Source organism: Mustela erminea, chromosome 1 (assembly GCF_009829155.1).
Source record: "Mustela erminea isolate mMusErm1 chromosome 1, mMusErm1.Pri, whole genome shotgun sequence".
NCBI lineage: Eukaryota > Metazoa > Chordata > Mammalia > Carnivora > Mustelidae > Mustela > Mustela erminea.
The window spans coordinates 92,177,774-92,193,969 of record NC_045614.1 but is presented as its reverse complement, the minus strand read 5'-3'; the positions used below and the strand labels follow the sequence as shown (position 1 = coordinate 92,193,969).

General features: G+C 42.0%; 2 protein-coding genes across 16 annotated transcripts in view; one reads left to right on the top strand and one right to left on the bottom strand.

Annotated features, from left to right (window-relative positions):
* CEP63 (centrosomal protein 63) overlaps positions 1-7,196 on the bottom strand; it is a 61,428-nt gene extending 54,232 nt beyond the window's left edge. For 7 of the 11 annotated variants that reach the window (XM_032333573.1, XM_032333640.1, XM_032333645.1 and 4 more), the window contains exon 1: positions 6,652-6,941. In XM_032333573.1, coding sequence (XP_032189464.1) covers positions 6,652-6,812 — 161 coding nt within the window. In that variant the 5' untranslated portion in view covers positions 6,813-6,941. The other 4 variants (XM_032333611.1, XM_032333594.1, XM_032333619.1 and 1 more) reach the window with 4 other exon arrangements.
* Positions 7,021-12,013, top strand: ANAPC13 (anaphase promoting complex subunit 13). Of its 5 annotated transcripts, none has more exons than XM_032333719.1 (3): positions 7,021-7,108; positions 9,694-9,819; positions 11,831-12,012. In XM_032333719.1, exons 2-3 carry the CDS (start codon positions 9,721-9,723, stop codon positions 11,954-11,956), a joined length of 225 nt encoding a protein of 74 aa, XP_032189610.1. In that variant the 5' UTR covers positions 7,021-7,108; positions 9,694-9,720; the 3' UTR covers positions 11,957-12,012. The 5 variants fall into 5 exon arrangements, with proteins under 5 accessions (XP_032189610.1, XP_032189571.1, XP_032189599.1 ...); XM_032333680.1 differs by having other exon boundaries at positions 7,099-7,186; positions 11,831-12,013; XM_032333708.1 differs by lacking the exon at positions 7,021-7,108 and adding an exon at positions 7,161-7,279 and having other exon boundaries at positions 11,831-12,013.
* The last annotated feature ends 4,183 nt before the right edge of the window (positions 12,014-16,196 follow it).

Below are 16,196 nucleotides of genomic sequence, written 5' to 3'. Positions count from 1 at the left end.
GTAATATATAGTAATAATTTTCTAGATGATATTATTAATAATTAGCAATGTTTACGACAGAACGTAATAGTCACTGAGTGCACGACTGTTCTGCCTCCTACACACTGTTTAATTCATTCTTCATAACACTCATAAAAGACAGACACAATTACTTTGAGGAAACTGAGGCTTAGAGGGTTAAATAGGTTGACTACAGTAAACTATACATTAGAGTCATAGGATCAAACTTAAGCAGTAACTTCTAAGTCCCAACCAATGTGCAATCTTCATAAATTTTACAGGATTCCAGATCTTAAAATACCTTAATCTTTCCTTTTGGCTTAATAGTGTCTTCTTCGCAATAAATGAAACCAAACGAAAAAGTCTGGGTACAGGAAAAAATGCAAACTCACCACCATGGACACCAGATGGCAGTAACACAATAGTGAAAATAACCCACACCTTTGGAAATTGCCATTTCAGAAGTAAAACTAATGGTCCAAGACTAAAACAGAGATCTCTGTTTTTAAAAATTGGGGGTGGAGGACCAGCAACATTCTCTCTAGAAAATGATCTAATGTGTAATGTGTTTCTTTACCAATTTCCTTCACCATCTATTTGAACAGCTGCCAAACACCATCAGTTCTCATTGTTTAGGATCAGGTAAATAGCAAGGGCTCAGATTTTCTGTGGACTCTTCTCATCTGAGTTTCTCACCGCTTCCTTCCTAACCACACCGAGCCTCATTCACCTCTATATACTATGTCACTCTGCTTTCTTCTTTTGCCTGTGCCATGTAATAGCGATGTAAAGTTAGATACTCTTTGTTCATAAAAATAAATGCAAATTACTCACCATTTGTAATCTACTACTCCTTGCCACTAATGTAAAATGCTAACGTGGTTACATAAAAACTGTATAGCTCTACAACTGTCACTTCTGCAGTTAAACCAAGACCTCAACAAATATAACTTATTAATTATAACTCTTTTAAGTTATTTATTGTAACTCTCCTTTGGAATGAAGGCTATTTTAAATCAGTGAAATCTAGAATAGAAGAATTAAAGGGAACACAGGGTAGGAAGCAGGGAAAACACACTTTAAATCTTAGGGGAAAAAGAATCCAGATAGGATATCTAATAAAAGGCAAAGCTTTGAAATTCATTAGCATACTGGAATTTAAGAACTAGAAAGGATCTGAAGGACTCCTCTTTAAACTCTTCATTTACAGATCAGGAAAAATATTCCAAGTATAAACCCATGATCAAATTACTCACAAAATGGGACACAGGAAGAAAATAAAATCTCTGGATAGAATTATGAATTAATGTGTACTAACAGAAGGGATATGCTACTTAACAAGTCTCATTTAAAGGAGGCTAACAATGCTCTGTCCCTTACCTGTCTTGGCATTACCATGATTACAAAGATCTATGGCTCTGTCAGAATTACTATGGTTGATAAACTGGCTGCTCCAATAAATAATAATTTACCATTGCCCAGAAAGGTTCCTACTTAAACTTAAGGTGGAAAAAAAAATCAAAGATACAGTAACAAAGAAATTTTCCAAAATAAAAGTGGAATTTTTGAAACACTGATCAAACTATGGCTCAAAATCCAGAAAGAATAAGGAGGAAGCTAAGAAATCAGAGTAGGTAAAAATACACTTTTACGTAGGAAAATTGCATAAGTGAAGTCTAAAGACCACAATATTTGAAAGTTTCATCAGAGAGTATTATTTATCCAAATATATAAAAAGCATCTAAAAATTGAGGAGAAGGGATGCCTGGGTAGCACAGTCAGTTAAGCATCCAGCTCTGGTTTCGGCTTAAGTCATGATCTCATGGGTATTGAGGTCAAGGCCCTGTCTGGCTCTGTGCTCAATGTGGAATTTGCTTGAGTTTTTCTCTCCCTTTCCCTCTGCTCCTCCCCCAAGCTCGCTCACTCTCTCTCTCTAAAATAAATAAATCTTGAAAAATAATAATAAAATTAAAATAAAAATTGAGGGGGGAAAAGGAATCTATAAAAAATGCACACAAGTTATGAACAAGTAGTTCACAAAAAAAGAAATGCAAATGACCTTAAACATATAAGATCAGCATTACTTACAATAGTCAAGATATGGAAGCAGCCCAAGTGTCCAAAAATTGACGAATGGATAAAGAAGAGGTGAGATAAATATACACAGACATAATGGATTGATATACATATCTCCATGGATATATACATATGACAGAATATAACTCAGCCATAAAAAATGAAATCTTTCTATTTGCAATGACATGGATGAAGATAGAGAGTATAATGAGTATAATGCTAAGTAAAATAAGTCAAAAAGATAAATACCATATGATTTTACTCATATATTTAAAATACAAAACAAATGAGCAAAGGGAAGAAAGAGACAGAGAGAGAGCCACAAACCAAGAAACATACTCTTAACTATAGAGAATAAACTGATAGTTTCCAGAGGGGAGGTAGGTGGAGAAATGGGTGAAATAGGTTTGGGGATTAGGGAGTGTACTTGTCCTGATGAGCACTGGGTGATGTATGGAATTGTTGAATCACTATTTTGTACACCTGAAATTAATATAACACTGTATGTTAATTAATGGAAATTAAAATAAACACTTAAAATTAATTAACTAAAACACATGAAAAGGTGCTCTATCTTGTTCACAAGAAGAGAAATACAAATTTAAAATACACCAAGTTACCTTTTCTTCTGTATTTAGATTAGCCAAAACTCAAAATATGGACAATATACTCTTATGAGAAATTATATTTATGGGAAAAAGGGCCCTCACATACATTATAGACAGGAATGGAAAATGATACAATTTCTATTGAGATTTTGGCAATACTTAGCACCTAAAAAATACGCCTTTACCCTTTGATCCAACCACGCCACTTCTAGGAAGCTTTCCCAAAGCCACAATGGCAAAAATACAAAATCACATATGTACAAGGACACACAGTACTATATGCAACAGTTGCACACAACACAAATGCCTATCAACAGGGACTAATTGAATATTCATCTACCAATGGAATATTATGAAGCTGTAAAAACAGATAACATACTTCTTAGGAGGATCTACAAGGCATATATTACTAGGGAGGAAAAGCAAGCAGATAATGCATTTTTTTTTATGGAGGGATAAACCCAAGCTACTAAATATGATACCTATAAGAAAGGGAACTAGGGAGTGCCTAAGTGGCTCAGTCAGTTAAGCATCTGCCTTCTGCTCAGGTCATGATCCCAGGGTCCTGGGATCAAGTCCTACACTGGGCTCCTTGATCAGTTGGGAGTTGACTTCTCCCTCTGCTCCGCTCCTCTGCTTGTCCTTTCTCTCTCTCTCAAAATAACTATTTTCTTTTAAAAAAGTAAAAGAAAGAAAGAAAGGAAGAAAGAAAGAAAAGAAAGAGAACTAGGGTAGAGAAAAGAGGAATGACACTAAACTTTTCTGGATATCTGTGTTTTATAGTACTAGTTTTATATTAATGTTTTACATATAATAAATCAAATCCAAATGGGGGGAAAAAAGCAGTTTGGAAAAACTGGGAAACAAAATTAAATCAACTATCAATTAGATATCAAGGTGGAAAACTAACCATATAATAAAATGTTTCACATACCTTTAAAATGCAAAAATTCTATTGTACTTGTAATCCCAAGTGGAATATAACTAAAGATAAAAAATAACTGCAAAGAAATCCTAAAAACTATGCAGGAATCATATTGTTAATAATAAAATTGGTATAATCTGAAATCAATATATGTAATATAGGATAGGAAAAAAAGTAATTATATTAACGATATTAGGTTCCAAGATTTTCAGCAAACTAAAAGACCCAAACATAAAAACAAATATATTAAATTAAAAATTATAAAAATTATAAAATTATATTAATTTTATAATTAATACATATAATTATAAAATTATAAAAATTATAAAATTATAAAAATTATATTAATTTAAAAATTAAATTAAAATGTAAGTATCAGTGTGAATTCTGTATATTTAAAAATATATGTATTTCCTAACTCTGGCCACTGTAAATCCTAGAACCACTGACCAACCTGGCACCATGAGCACCTCTAGCACCCAGAAGAGGGTCTCTAAATACCATCTCCCACCCAAAGGAACCAGGGCTTTTTGGTAGCCATTAATGTATAAATGATGAAAGAACATGTTTTACCAGAAAACAGGGAAATGAATTATCAAAGACTACTGATCATATGAAGATGGACAGGAGCCAACATAAAGAGGTGCCACTGACCAAAGGCAGAGCAATTTGAGTATTTAAAAAAAAAGAAAAGAAAAAAAGACTGCAACAAATTGAAACAGTTTAAATATAGTCAAGTCCATGAAGATTTAAAAAAAAAAAAAAAAAGGCAAAACCCCTCATGGTTACCTTTGGAGATTGGTAGGCCACCACCTCATTACTGTAGTCTGAAAACAGGGAAAGAATTAAGCATTCTTCTTGCTTTTCCTGTACAAGCTATATTTCATATAGCTGATGGCAGTCAAATAGCTGATGGGGTAGAGTTCTTCTTCATAGAAGATTTTTAGGTAATACTGAAGGAATGATAGGATTAGAAAATCACCATTCTGCAATCCCTAATGCAATAATGGATATAGGCTATCTAAATCCATAAAAAGATTTCACCATTAAGTGAAAAGCTCATGGGGAATTTCAGGATGGATGGATTGGGCTAACAATACCTGAACGCATTACACTCCTCAATCTTAACACAAGAGAGCTCAGACACTTCATGCCTCTCTGACAATTAATGCAATAGATTATCTACTGCATCACCTAGGAATCATCTTTACCCCCACAAAAAAATAAATAAATTTGAGGTTAAGTCTGATCTTCCAGAGCAGAGCTATTCAACAGAACTTTCTGCAATTATTGAAATATTTTATGTCTGCACCATTTAGAGGGTAGCCATGAGGCACCTTTGACTATTGCGCACTTGAAATATGGCTAACAAAACTAGGAAACTGAATTTTTAATTTTATTTAATTTTAGTTAATTTAAATAGCCAGAGCTGGCTGGTAGTTACCATAGTGGACAGTGCAATTCTAGATCTAACTACTGGTTTAAAGGGAAAGATGTACTTGTTAAAAGGATGCCATGCGGATGCATTAAGCTAAATCTAGAATACTGCCGGGGGTGGGGGGGGGGGGACACAAGCGAACTGCACTATTAAAAAACATTTAAACAATTTATCAACCAAATACAACATGTGGACCTCTAAGGGATTTTGATCTAAAGGAGCTAACTGTAAAAGGTCATTTCAAAGGGACAGATGGGGAAATCTGAACCCAGACTGAATACTAACATGGAATTCTTACAAATTTTCATAGGTGTGATGACAGTAATCCACTTTTATAAAATCAAAAAAGCAAATTTAGCTTTCAGAAGAAAAAAAAGAAACAACCTAAAAATAAATTCAATCCCTGCAACCTCTGTTCATGTTAGCTTCAGATGAATTTCAAATCAAGCTGACTTTTTTTTTAAAGTAGGTAACTCTGGAGGCACCTGGGTGGCTTAAAAGGTTAAGGAGGCAACTCTGATATATCAGAGTGGATTACAGATGCTGTCCCAGCGGGCTACCACTACTACATAAATGAGAAAGGGAAGGACAAAGCAAAGGTCTTCTAATGGAAGGAAAATGGCACAGTAGAACTAACATGCAATTATTAGAAATAGTTTTTAAAAACCTGAATCTACATACATTTTTAAGGGTAGTGTGAATGTCTAATAGAGGTTTATGAATCTCTAACCCATTTTAATTTCATTTTTACTATACTGATCACGGATAGTGACATAGTCAAAGGGTAAGAAGCTGCACAAATCTAAAGGCGGCACTGCATTTCAAGTAAGAAAATACATGTATTTTGTTATACCATTAAGCTACAGCTATGATTAAGTATATGTAAATATGTGAAAGTAATATGTAGTATGATCCTTATTATGACTTCCTCTTCACATGTATAAAATGGAACGCAAGCACGAGGGGAACTCTGTAACAGCAGTGTACCTACCCTACAAAACTGCTTTATTAAAGGATTGAAATTGAAGGAATTGCATGTAAGGCTCAATGAAAACTATTTCGTGCACGTAAGGGTACCCTAAATGTAAATGAAGACCAGTCACTGACAGCAGACTCATTTTTACTCTGTTGTAAGGAATGTAAGAAAAACACTGAGCCTAGATTTACTGCCCTCAAATATCTTCACGATTAAAGTGCCCCTAAGGAACTGTCCCTTTTAAACTCTCAGCCTATCATTTATCTCCCACCCCTGATTTTTATGGACCAATCCGCAAACTCAGGGCTTCTCAACTTCTTCAATCCTTCAAGACTTCTGCCACTTTTCCGTACCTCTTGTACTAACATCAACTCACTTTTTAAGACTTGCTAAAATTCCCTCCTAAATGAACCGGCATCACGTGCGGTCAAGGGCCTAAGTCACAACAATGCTGGGAAGCTAACCAGATAAGGCAGCCTAGGCGGGAGGACTGTGCCGGGGGTCCCTCCTCTGCAAAGGAAGAGCGGCCCGCAGCTGGCTCCGCCGCGGTAGACGTGGACTCGGCGGCAGCTGCTTGCACCCCCCGCCGCCCTCCCGCCGGCCCGGCCTCTGGGGAGGGGCTGACCACCTGGCTGGCCGGGACGGCGCGCCGGGCAAGGCCATATCCGCCTTCGCGGGTCCGCAGGGCGTACGCGGGAAGGCCGACGGGCCCGGCGCCGCAGCGGACCCGGGCCGGCGAGGGCGGGCCTGGTGGCCAGCGGGCTGCTGCGGAGGCCGGCCCCGGGCCATACGGCCGCGCAGCCCGCGGCGCCACCGCAGCCAGAGCTGCCTCCGGACCAGGACACGCCCGCCCCTCGCCAGTCCACCGGGCGCCCATGCGGTTACTGGGACCGCGCGAGCGCGCCCCCGAGGCTTCCCGCCGTTACCTCCGGCTGGGGGCGCGCACGCGCGTCACCGCCGACCCGACGTCCAGCCTCCGGCGTCGCCACGTTCGTTCCGCCCACCGCCCCCTCACTTTGAATTGAAGTGTCCTCCCAGGCCTCCCCTCAGTGCAAGCATATGGGCTCACCCACATCCGGGGATCGGTGAGAGAGGCGCGCGGGTCACGTGAGGCTGAGGGGGAGGGGCTGTGTGGAAGCGGGTGCAGCCCTGGTCCGGCGCGGGTAAGATTTTCCCGCGCCCAGAGTCTTGGTTTTGGAGGGACGGGGACCCGTAGGTTCCTTAGCGTCGCCCTTTCCAACCTTCCGTCAGTTGAGGTCGATGTCTCACTTCATCTTCACAATTACTTTCCTTTCCGCACGCCATGGAGGGTGGAAGGGCTCTGGCGGGACAGTTCTGGACCTCCCCCGCTTCCACATTTGGTAGCTCCAACCGGAAGCCGGGACGGGGGCGGGCCCACACTTGTGTACGGATGGTGGTGGCCTGCGAGGGTCAATTCTAGCTAGATAGAAGGTCGTCTCGTTTAATTCATGTGACTATACGTTTGTAGAATTGCAGAGCACAGGAGTGGGGTCACACGTGCCGCGGGTTTGGGAAAACCTTGTAATGGACAGTGTGACAAGCTCCCAGTTGGGACCATTCGCTGCGCCCAGGGAGCTAAGGGACTCCGGGAAGGACGGGTACCATGCTCCCCCTGGGTCTAGGAGCAGACCTCCTGCAGGAGACGACCTGGGAGCCAATTTTTTTAGACTGGAGTTTAGCTGGAAACAAAGGAATTGTAACGAGCGTTCTAGGCATCGGAACTGTTACATGTGTAAGGAAAGTTTGCTCAGGAAGGTGGTAGTGTTTCATTCTGTCGAGTGTGACAGGTGCTTTGGACAGTGGCGGTGTCCTGGACTTTGGCTGTCTTGATTCTTTCCACGCTGCCAGCCCCTGAAGAGTGAAGGCACCCTAGGGCCTGACTCTGGAAATGAGATGTTGACCAGATGAGCTGACACCAGTGTTGAGTTTGAAAGGAAAATAAGCGTTACTGAGGAGGAAAAGGGCTTTTAAGTGCAAAGGCTGGAAAATATGGCAGGGTTAGTGGTGTTTGGAAAAGGGACGGTGAGAAAAGATTGAGGCCAAATTTGGGAAAGATGTGCTGCAAAAGCACATCTTTGGGAAAGAGTCTGCAATATTTACACGTAATAATTGTAGACACTGATACCTGAGAAATCTGTTACAAAGACTACCAGACTTGTTAGGTGGATCATAAAGACAAGAAGGAGACATTCAAGGGCCAAATGCTCAGTGAGGCTTGAAAAAACTTGACAAAAAGGTGGAATCTGTGTATGACTTGGAGAATTAGCTAGTTCTGATCAACTGGAAAAATGAGGGTATCGCAGGGGACAGGGCAACAGGGACACAGGACTGGCAGCAGGTAAAAGGGCTCTTGTGGGACAGGAATTCCAAAAATATAACTGGAACTGTGTGTACATTTTCTAAAGACAATATCCTTATACTTGTTTTGCGTTATCCATGGGGTAGTGCTGGATTAATTCTTGAGTGAAACATCAAGGCTTCAACTGTTTCACTGGTAGCCAAAATTGCTGGGCACCTTACGCTTCAGTTTTGCCTGACTCTTTACCATGGGGTTAAAAACTCTTATCCAACCCCAACCTGTAATAATTATTACCCAGGCATTAGGGCTATTATGCAATCATGCTACTGGGGCCAAGCATAGGTCTGTATGAAGGAGTTGGGAGTCCACCCTTAAAGAATGTTCCTTTTATGAATGTTCCTAGCCTCAAAAACTAGGAGTGACTGGGAGTGCCTTTGGTGCCACTGGTTTCCAGGCCATCAGGATGACTGCTTTGTGGCAGGGAACACAGTAAATTGAACCTATGATGGAGCAGCAGAGCCCACACTAGGAAACAGGGAATCCAGAGGTAGGCTGCAGATGTTTAGGAGAAAAAATAGTCAGTCATGGCCAAGGAGCTAAGTAACATCTTGACCACTTGGTCCAGGCATTGAAGGGAGTACAGCATTAAAAGAGGAAAGAACCCCAAAGGGAAGCAGAAATGAGCAGCGGGGGGCCTGCTGCTGTTGTTCACCTGCAGGTGCTCCTTTCAGAACTTGGATTGGGCACTATTTTAAGAAAGACAGTTTCCTTTAAAAGTTCAGCTGAGGATTTCTGTCAGCTCTGTAGTTGGTCACTTCACATAGCCCAGTTCAGTATCTCAGTACGTTCATTTAGCTCCTGTGCCTAGGAATGCTAATATTAAAGCTGAGGCAGGTGGAGACTTTCTTGTAAAACATAGTGCAGAAAAAGCCTAACGGGGACAGAGAGGAGACTTGGTTATTAATTAGGGATTCATTGAAGGCATTCTGAACAGGGAAAGGTGAATATGCAAATTAGAGAAAACCTATGTTCTAGATATACTGTGGCCTTGTACACAAGGCTTCTGTCACACTGTGACATTGGTCTGTCAACTAGGCTATGTCTGCTGTCTGTCCTGTATGTGCTATAAAGCATCCATGGGTTGGGGGAAGGGAATGGGCAGTAGGGAGAGACTGGGATCTTAGAACTAGATTGTCATCTGACCCAGATGAGAAGATGAGTCTTTCCCATTTCTCAGGGTGATGTTATACCAAAAGATACATGCAGGCTAAAAAGCCCGGGGAAGCCTAATGCTCGATTACATCACCTCCTCAGTCTTCATGCTTAAGAAGTAATCTCTTTGACTTACAGATCTGACAAGATCAAAGCTGCAGAAGAATGGACAGTGAGGTACAGAGAGATGGAAGGATCTTGGATTTGATTGACGATGCTTGGCGAGAAGATAAGCTGCCATATGAGGATGTTGCAATACCACTGGTAGGCTATAGTTTGTGCCAAGGATGGTGGGTTAAAGGTATGATCTGGTGAACCCTACTAGAAGTAGGATGTCAATGGACAAACTAGTAGGGCAAAGAAATCCACAAAGATGTGGATTCCTTTAACTCTAGGAGACACTGGATAGTTTGACTTTTTATTTGAAGAGAACTGTAGTTCAGAGAGTTGATTTGAGGAGCTCAGTTAGGGGTCATGCCAGGAGTAGACTCAAAACTTCTGAGCCATGTTCTGTTTGCCACACCAAAGTTAGTAAACCAGAAGATGAGAGTTCAGTGTACAAAAGATAGAGAGGAACAAGAAGCAATGGCATTTACACTATATTTCTTATTTGTCTACCTGTGATTGATCATTTGCTATTTTTAGAGACATTCTCGAAACACACACCTATCCTAGTTTCCCTGGAAAATGTTTGGAAGACAGCTGGGTTTTCTCTTGGATTTAGACCAAACAGGTCTTGGGACACACTCTTCTTTCCCACTCTCTAGAGAACGCTTCTGCAGGGAGTTTCTTTACGCTCCCATAATAAATCATCTAAAAATTGTGCATTAATTTTTATTTTCAATCCTATTTATGTCGTAGAGGCCTAACAAAAAACACAGAGAACAAACTCCAGGGATTGTTTATCTTCAGATCATGCCAAGCGCCCTGAGAAGAGCTATTAATAAAATGCACCTTCCAAGTAGACTGCTGCTGCCTACTGAGAAGTAAAATTCCACTCACCCACATTTTCCTTTAAGACTAAGAGATGATACTATGCTCAGTGAATAATACACATATCAGATAATAGGTCACAGCTTAGTTCAAGTTCAGAAAAACAGTGAAAAGGGAGTGCACAATGAGAATTCTAGCTGCCACTTACTCAATACCAGTTTGATGCCACGGACTAAGGTTGAAATTTGACATATGTTATTTCTAACTTTAAATACTCTAACTTTAAATACTCCTGGTAATAAGAAATTTAAATTTAAAATATTAGGAAACTACCAAAAGTTCTTAACCACACACATAAAAACATAGTTAACTATATGAGGTGACGGGTGTGTTAACTAGCCCTATTGTGATAATCACTTCATAGTATGTATGTATCAGATCATCATTTGGTACACCTTAAACTCACACAGTGTTCTATGTAAATTAAAGCTCAAGCTGAAAAAATATGTCACATTCCCTAGTAAGTGTGGTCCATGGCTTACCATTCTAAGACAGATGCTAGCAGGGGAGGAACCAGTCATTTGCCGAGGTTTGTGTTGCTGTGCTCCAGCACTAGGGTGACACCTCACCTAGTATGTTACATTTTCAGCCCTCACCACTCACCTCCATAAGAACATTGGCAGGATGGGCACGGGATAGTTTGTTAAAAATACATTTCTTATACTTAAGGAATATTCCAGCAAATGTGGTATTCAATGAAAGCAGCCTCCCAAAAAAGGACTGAGTATCGGTGAGCCCAGCCTCTAGTAATAAGAGCAGCCGTTCCTTGAGCATCAGATGGCTGCCCGCAGGGGTGAGCACTCCATCTCAGTTACTCCATTTAGTTTCACAGCTGTCCTCTGAGGTGATGGCTACTCTTTCCTCTGATTACCCAAGAAGAGATAAAAGGTCCGTCTTTTCATCCTAGTTCTTTCTTTAGGATAGATTTCTGTCAGTTATGCTGCCTGTTTCTAAGAACTCAGAGGTTTGATTTCTAAGTGCTCTTGAGGTTTTTTGTTTGTTTGTTTGTTTGTTTAGATTATTTATTTATTTATTTGACAGAGAGAGATCATAAGTAGATAGAGAGGCAGGCACAGAGAGAGAGAGAGAGAGGGAAGCAGGCTCCCTGCTGAGCAGAGAGCCCGATGTGGGACTTGATCCCAGGACCCTGAGATCATGACCTGAGCTGAAGGCAGCAGCTTAACCCACTGAGCCACCCAGGCACCCAAAGTGCTCTTGAGTTTTAAGGGGTTTCTTAATGCAGAGTGTACCAGCATTCTGAATGTCTGTTGTACCTTTGCAGAATGAGCTTCCTGAACCTGAACAGGACAACGGTGGCACCACGGAATCTGTTAAGGAACAAGAAATGAAGTGGACCGACTTGGCCTTACAGTATCTCCATGAGAATGTTCCCCCTGTAGGAAACTAACACCTGGCTCCTTTCTCATGGACAGATTTTTGAAAATTACATAGATACAAAATGTTTTCTTTCTGTTTCCTCATTCAGATCTTGACATGATAAATCTACAGTAAAAAATATACACCCAACTAGTTTTTGTGACAACAAAATGCAGTGTGAAAACACCAGAATGAAAAACCAGTTGAGATTTCTCAGGAATGCAGAATATTTGGCCCTTTGAACCAAAAGTTCTTCATTCACTAGCTTGTGTTTGAACATGACTGGTTCAACATTTGCCTTTCACTCTGATTTAGCTTTACTGTCAGAGTTGTGTCCCATGACATGGGTGACTGAAGAGATGAGAGGGCCGAGCAAAGACAGAGGAGCCAGGTGTGAGGGGACTGTTAACTTCTCACATGCCTCCCTCTGAACAGCAGTGTAGAGCCCCTGACTGCAGGATGGTTATCTGGGATTGTTGCGATTCCTCAGATCCCCTGTGGCATTTTCAAAATTTGGATAAATTCATAGATTAAAGGTTATCTGACAGGTACTTCTGCTCTGTACAAGTTAATTAGGTGCCATTGGAAAGGACCTTTGGCTACCTGGACCACTAGTTTTATTCAGTAACAAGATTTTGTGTTTTCACAGCCCTTTCAGATACGACGGAAACACCATGAAGCCCATGTTCAGTTATACATTTATATAAAAACTTGTATTTTGAGGGGCACCTGGGTGGCTCAGTCGGTTCAGCATCCGACTCTTGATTTCAGCTCAGGTTATGATCTCAGGGTCCTGGGATGGAGCCCCAGGTCGGGCTCCATGCTCAGCAGGGAACCTGCTTGAGATTTCTCTTGCCCTCTGCCCTTCCCCCCACTCGCTCGCTCTTCCTCTCTCTCTCAAAAATAAATCTTTAAAAAAAAAAAAAAAAAACTCCTATTTTGAAAACATGGACATTTATCTCCTGAAATCATTTGCCTCTGTTAAGTGACATCTCAACGTTTTCTTGCCTAGGTTGTGAACTGTGGGAAGAGGCCCTGACTTATATTTCTGTATCCCTCATTCAAAAACTAGAAAGACTGAATCACTGAAGTGTCTCTTCTGCATTTTGTTTTGTTTTGTTTTTTAGGATTTTATTTGAGAGAGCATGTGCACATGAAGGGGATTGGGCAGAGGAAGAGGGAGAAGTGGGCTCCCTGCTGAGCAGGAAGTCTAACACAGGTCTCCATCCCAGGACCCTGGCATCGTGACAGGAGTAGAAGGCAGATGCCCAACTGACTGAACCCAGGCACCCCTCTTCTTTTTTAGGGGTCTTTTTATTTGCCTAGCTTTTAGGAAGAAGTATATCACAAATGGGCTGATTTTAGGTTTTCAGTCGGAAATGGGGTTGTAGCAACTCCTGTAATCCAGACACATGCAGGCTGATCTCCCTGTGCATCATGTCTTGGCTACAAGTCAGTCATCTCAGAATAAAGACCCCAAGTCACCAGTCCCTCAATAACAAAAGACAGACAACCCAGTAGAAAAGAGGGGTCTAATGTTCAGGAAAAATGTATATTAAGAGAAAAGTTTTTCAAAAACTGAAAGTACCTAGAATGCCATGGTTCCTACACATTCTAATTAAATAAGGGTTTTACTATAACTAGTCTATAACTATGTAACAGCTAAGACGCTGACATCAAGGAATCTAGGGCATGTTCATATGAATCCAGCCTTTCCTAGGGATATAGGTAGACCAGTAAAATGTGAAAGCTGTCTTGATTTTCACTGAATCACAGTATGATGCTTGTAAAGATAGAGAACTGTTGATGTATCTGCTTGGCTTACACCCTCATCAAAGAATGGTCCCCCCACGCCAAGTTTGACCTGTGATGTGGTGCCCAAACCACAGCTCACTGTGTCAGGAATGAGGTGACCAAACCTGGGCCACACTGTCCACTGCGGCTTGGGAATGAATCTAGGACTGGCTTGATGATGATGGCCCCAAGAGATGCTAGGCGGCTTTTCAAGCAAATGTCGCACAGCACCCAAGAGGGAAGTCTGCAGAGCGAGGTTGAGAGGCTGTGTTCGTGCAGTGTCCAGTTCAATGCATCGCCTTTCATAAAAGCCATCTCCCTTGGTGTTGGGAGTACAGCAGCGAACAGAAGTACATCTGCCTTTGTTTAGTGGGGGAAACAAACATCAAGCCAATAATTGTTCACATCTATGATTTTAAATTGTGACGTGTGGAGAAGGGAAATAATAGGCTGTCACTTAGGTTGGGTACCTGAAAGCAAAGCCTGAGGCAGTCTCGTGTGTAAGGAATTTATTGAGGTGCTCTCAGGAGGAGCCTGTGAAGGAAACAGGCTAGAGCAGAGGAGGAGGCTGAGCAAAGAGCGCCAAGCTGAAGTCAAGAGCCAGGTTCCATGGGTGCTAGGAATGTGAGGTCACCCCATTTCCCCAGCTGCAGGCAAGTGGCTAGGCCTTTATATCCAGTGTGCAATGCCCAGCCGTTGGTTCTGCCCCTCCTGCTGTTCCCTGGGAAGACATACTGCAGGCATTCCCAGGGTTCAAGGCTACCTGGAGAACAGTGTGACCATACTCTTGGTAGCCAACACAGAGCCAGGAGTCAGAGGATGGGTGTGTGGTCAGACCACACTGAGCCCCAGCAGTGCGGCCCTATAGCACAGGGTATAGAGAGTGGGTCTGGGAGACCTGACTTAGACTGGATGATCATGGTGAGATGTTATAACAAGACTTCTAGCACATAACTTCAAATAGTAATTTTGTTTATGAAATTTTTCCTCCTCCAAGTAAGTGGTTAGGTCCTTTGAGCTTCTTGTTCCCAATAGGGAACAGATGAATTAAAAAACAACCCTAGCCCTTGCTTGGGAAGCAGGGGAGAAAAGGAGAGAGGAGCTTCAAAGGTAGTGGAAAACTGTGCCTCAGTTGCTGGTGGTACCCAGTGAGATGAGCTTCAGAGGCTCGTGTTTTGGGGGTGTTTTCCAGCCTAGGCAAGGACTCCCAAGCATTGGTGCTCCCTCCTTCCAGAGCCCCTCAGAGCTGGCCTTGAGGATAGCAGCCGTGACCCAGATGAGCTGAAGAATAGAAGTCCTCACCCACTTTTGAGGTCACTCATGAACAACCCAAACAACTGTGACACCCTAAAAGGAAGAAACACCCTAGTGGCCACCACAGATTTAATTGCTGCAGCACAACAGAATGAGGCCAAAAAAATTCAATTTGCTTTGAAGAAAATAAGAAAGTGTGCTATTTCTCGTACCCACCTTGATGTCTGAGCCAAAACCTGGAGGATGGGAAGGAGTAGCCAGGGGAGGAATCTGGGGGCTGAGGATCGATGGCAGGGAGAGCAAATTGCATAAAGCCCAGGGGTGAGACTGGAATTACAAGCAAGGCAGGCAGGTAAGCTGGGGGATCTAGGGGAGTGGCCCCAACTGGATCTCATTTTATCAAACAGAAGTTACTCTGGGTTTGAGCAGCTAAGAGCAGAGGTGGAACGACAGAAGAGCTTTTGCACTGGCTCAAGAGAGAGATGAAGTTGGCTTGAGCTGACAAGACAGATGAGGAATTAGAGGGACTGGAGGGATCTCTTACACGGAGAATTGTCCAGATGAGCACAGTGAGAGGTGTGTATCACAAAGCCAGCACCCAGAGTGTGGTTGTGGGGTTCAAAAGAAAGTGGAGTGCCCAGTGTGAGCACTGCCCTTGTGACCCAGGGGCAAATTCTCTGAGCCAGATGGAGCCCCTGCCCCCTGGGAAGGTAGGCTCTGTGTCTGGAAGCGGCAGATCCTTTGAAGCCCAATTAGACCCACTTCATAATAATAGAGTAACAGTAACAATGACCCACAGTTAACTGAGCGCTTCTGAGCGCTTCAGGCACAGGATCTCTAGCGCTCACAACCACTTTTGAAGGTGGATATTATTGTCCTTGTGATCACAAGATGGTAACTCAAAATCGAACAATTTGTTCCAAGCTGAAACCACTCTAGCAACCTAGTCTGGCTGATCTCCAAACCCATGTCCTCTCCTTGGACCATGCAGCCTCCTCCCCTGTGAGATCTTCTGAGACCACTCTTCTCTGAAATGAGTGGGAAATCCTACTGGAACATTGAGTACTTCAAAATGTTTTCCTCGTTTCCATAATTGAGATAAAGATCTAAAAAAAAAAATTGTTAGGAACTCAGGAGTCATAAAACATGTAAAAAAATCAACTTATCACCAAATCCATATATAATTCCTATAACTGACAACTTTATCACTATGAGTCATACTG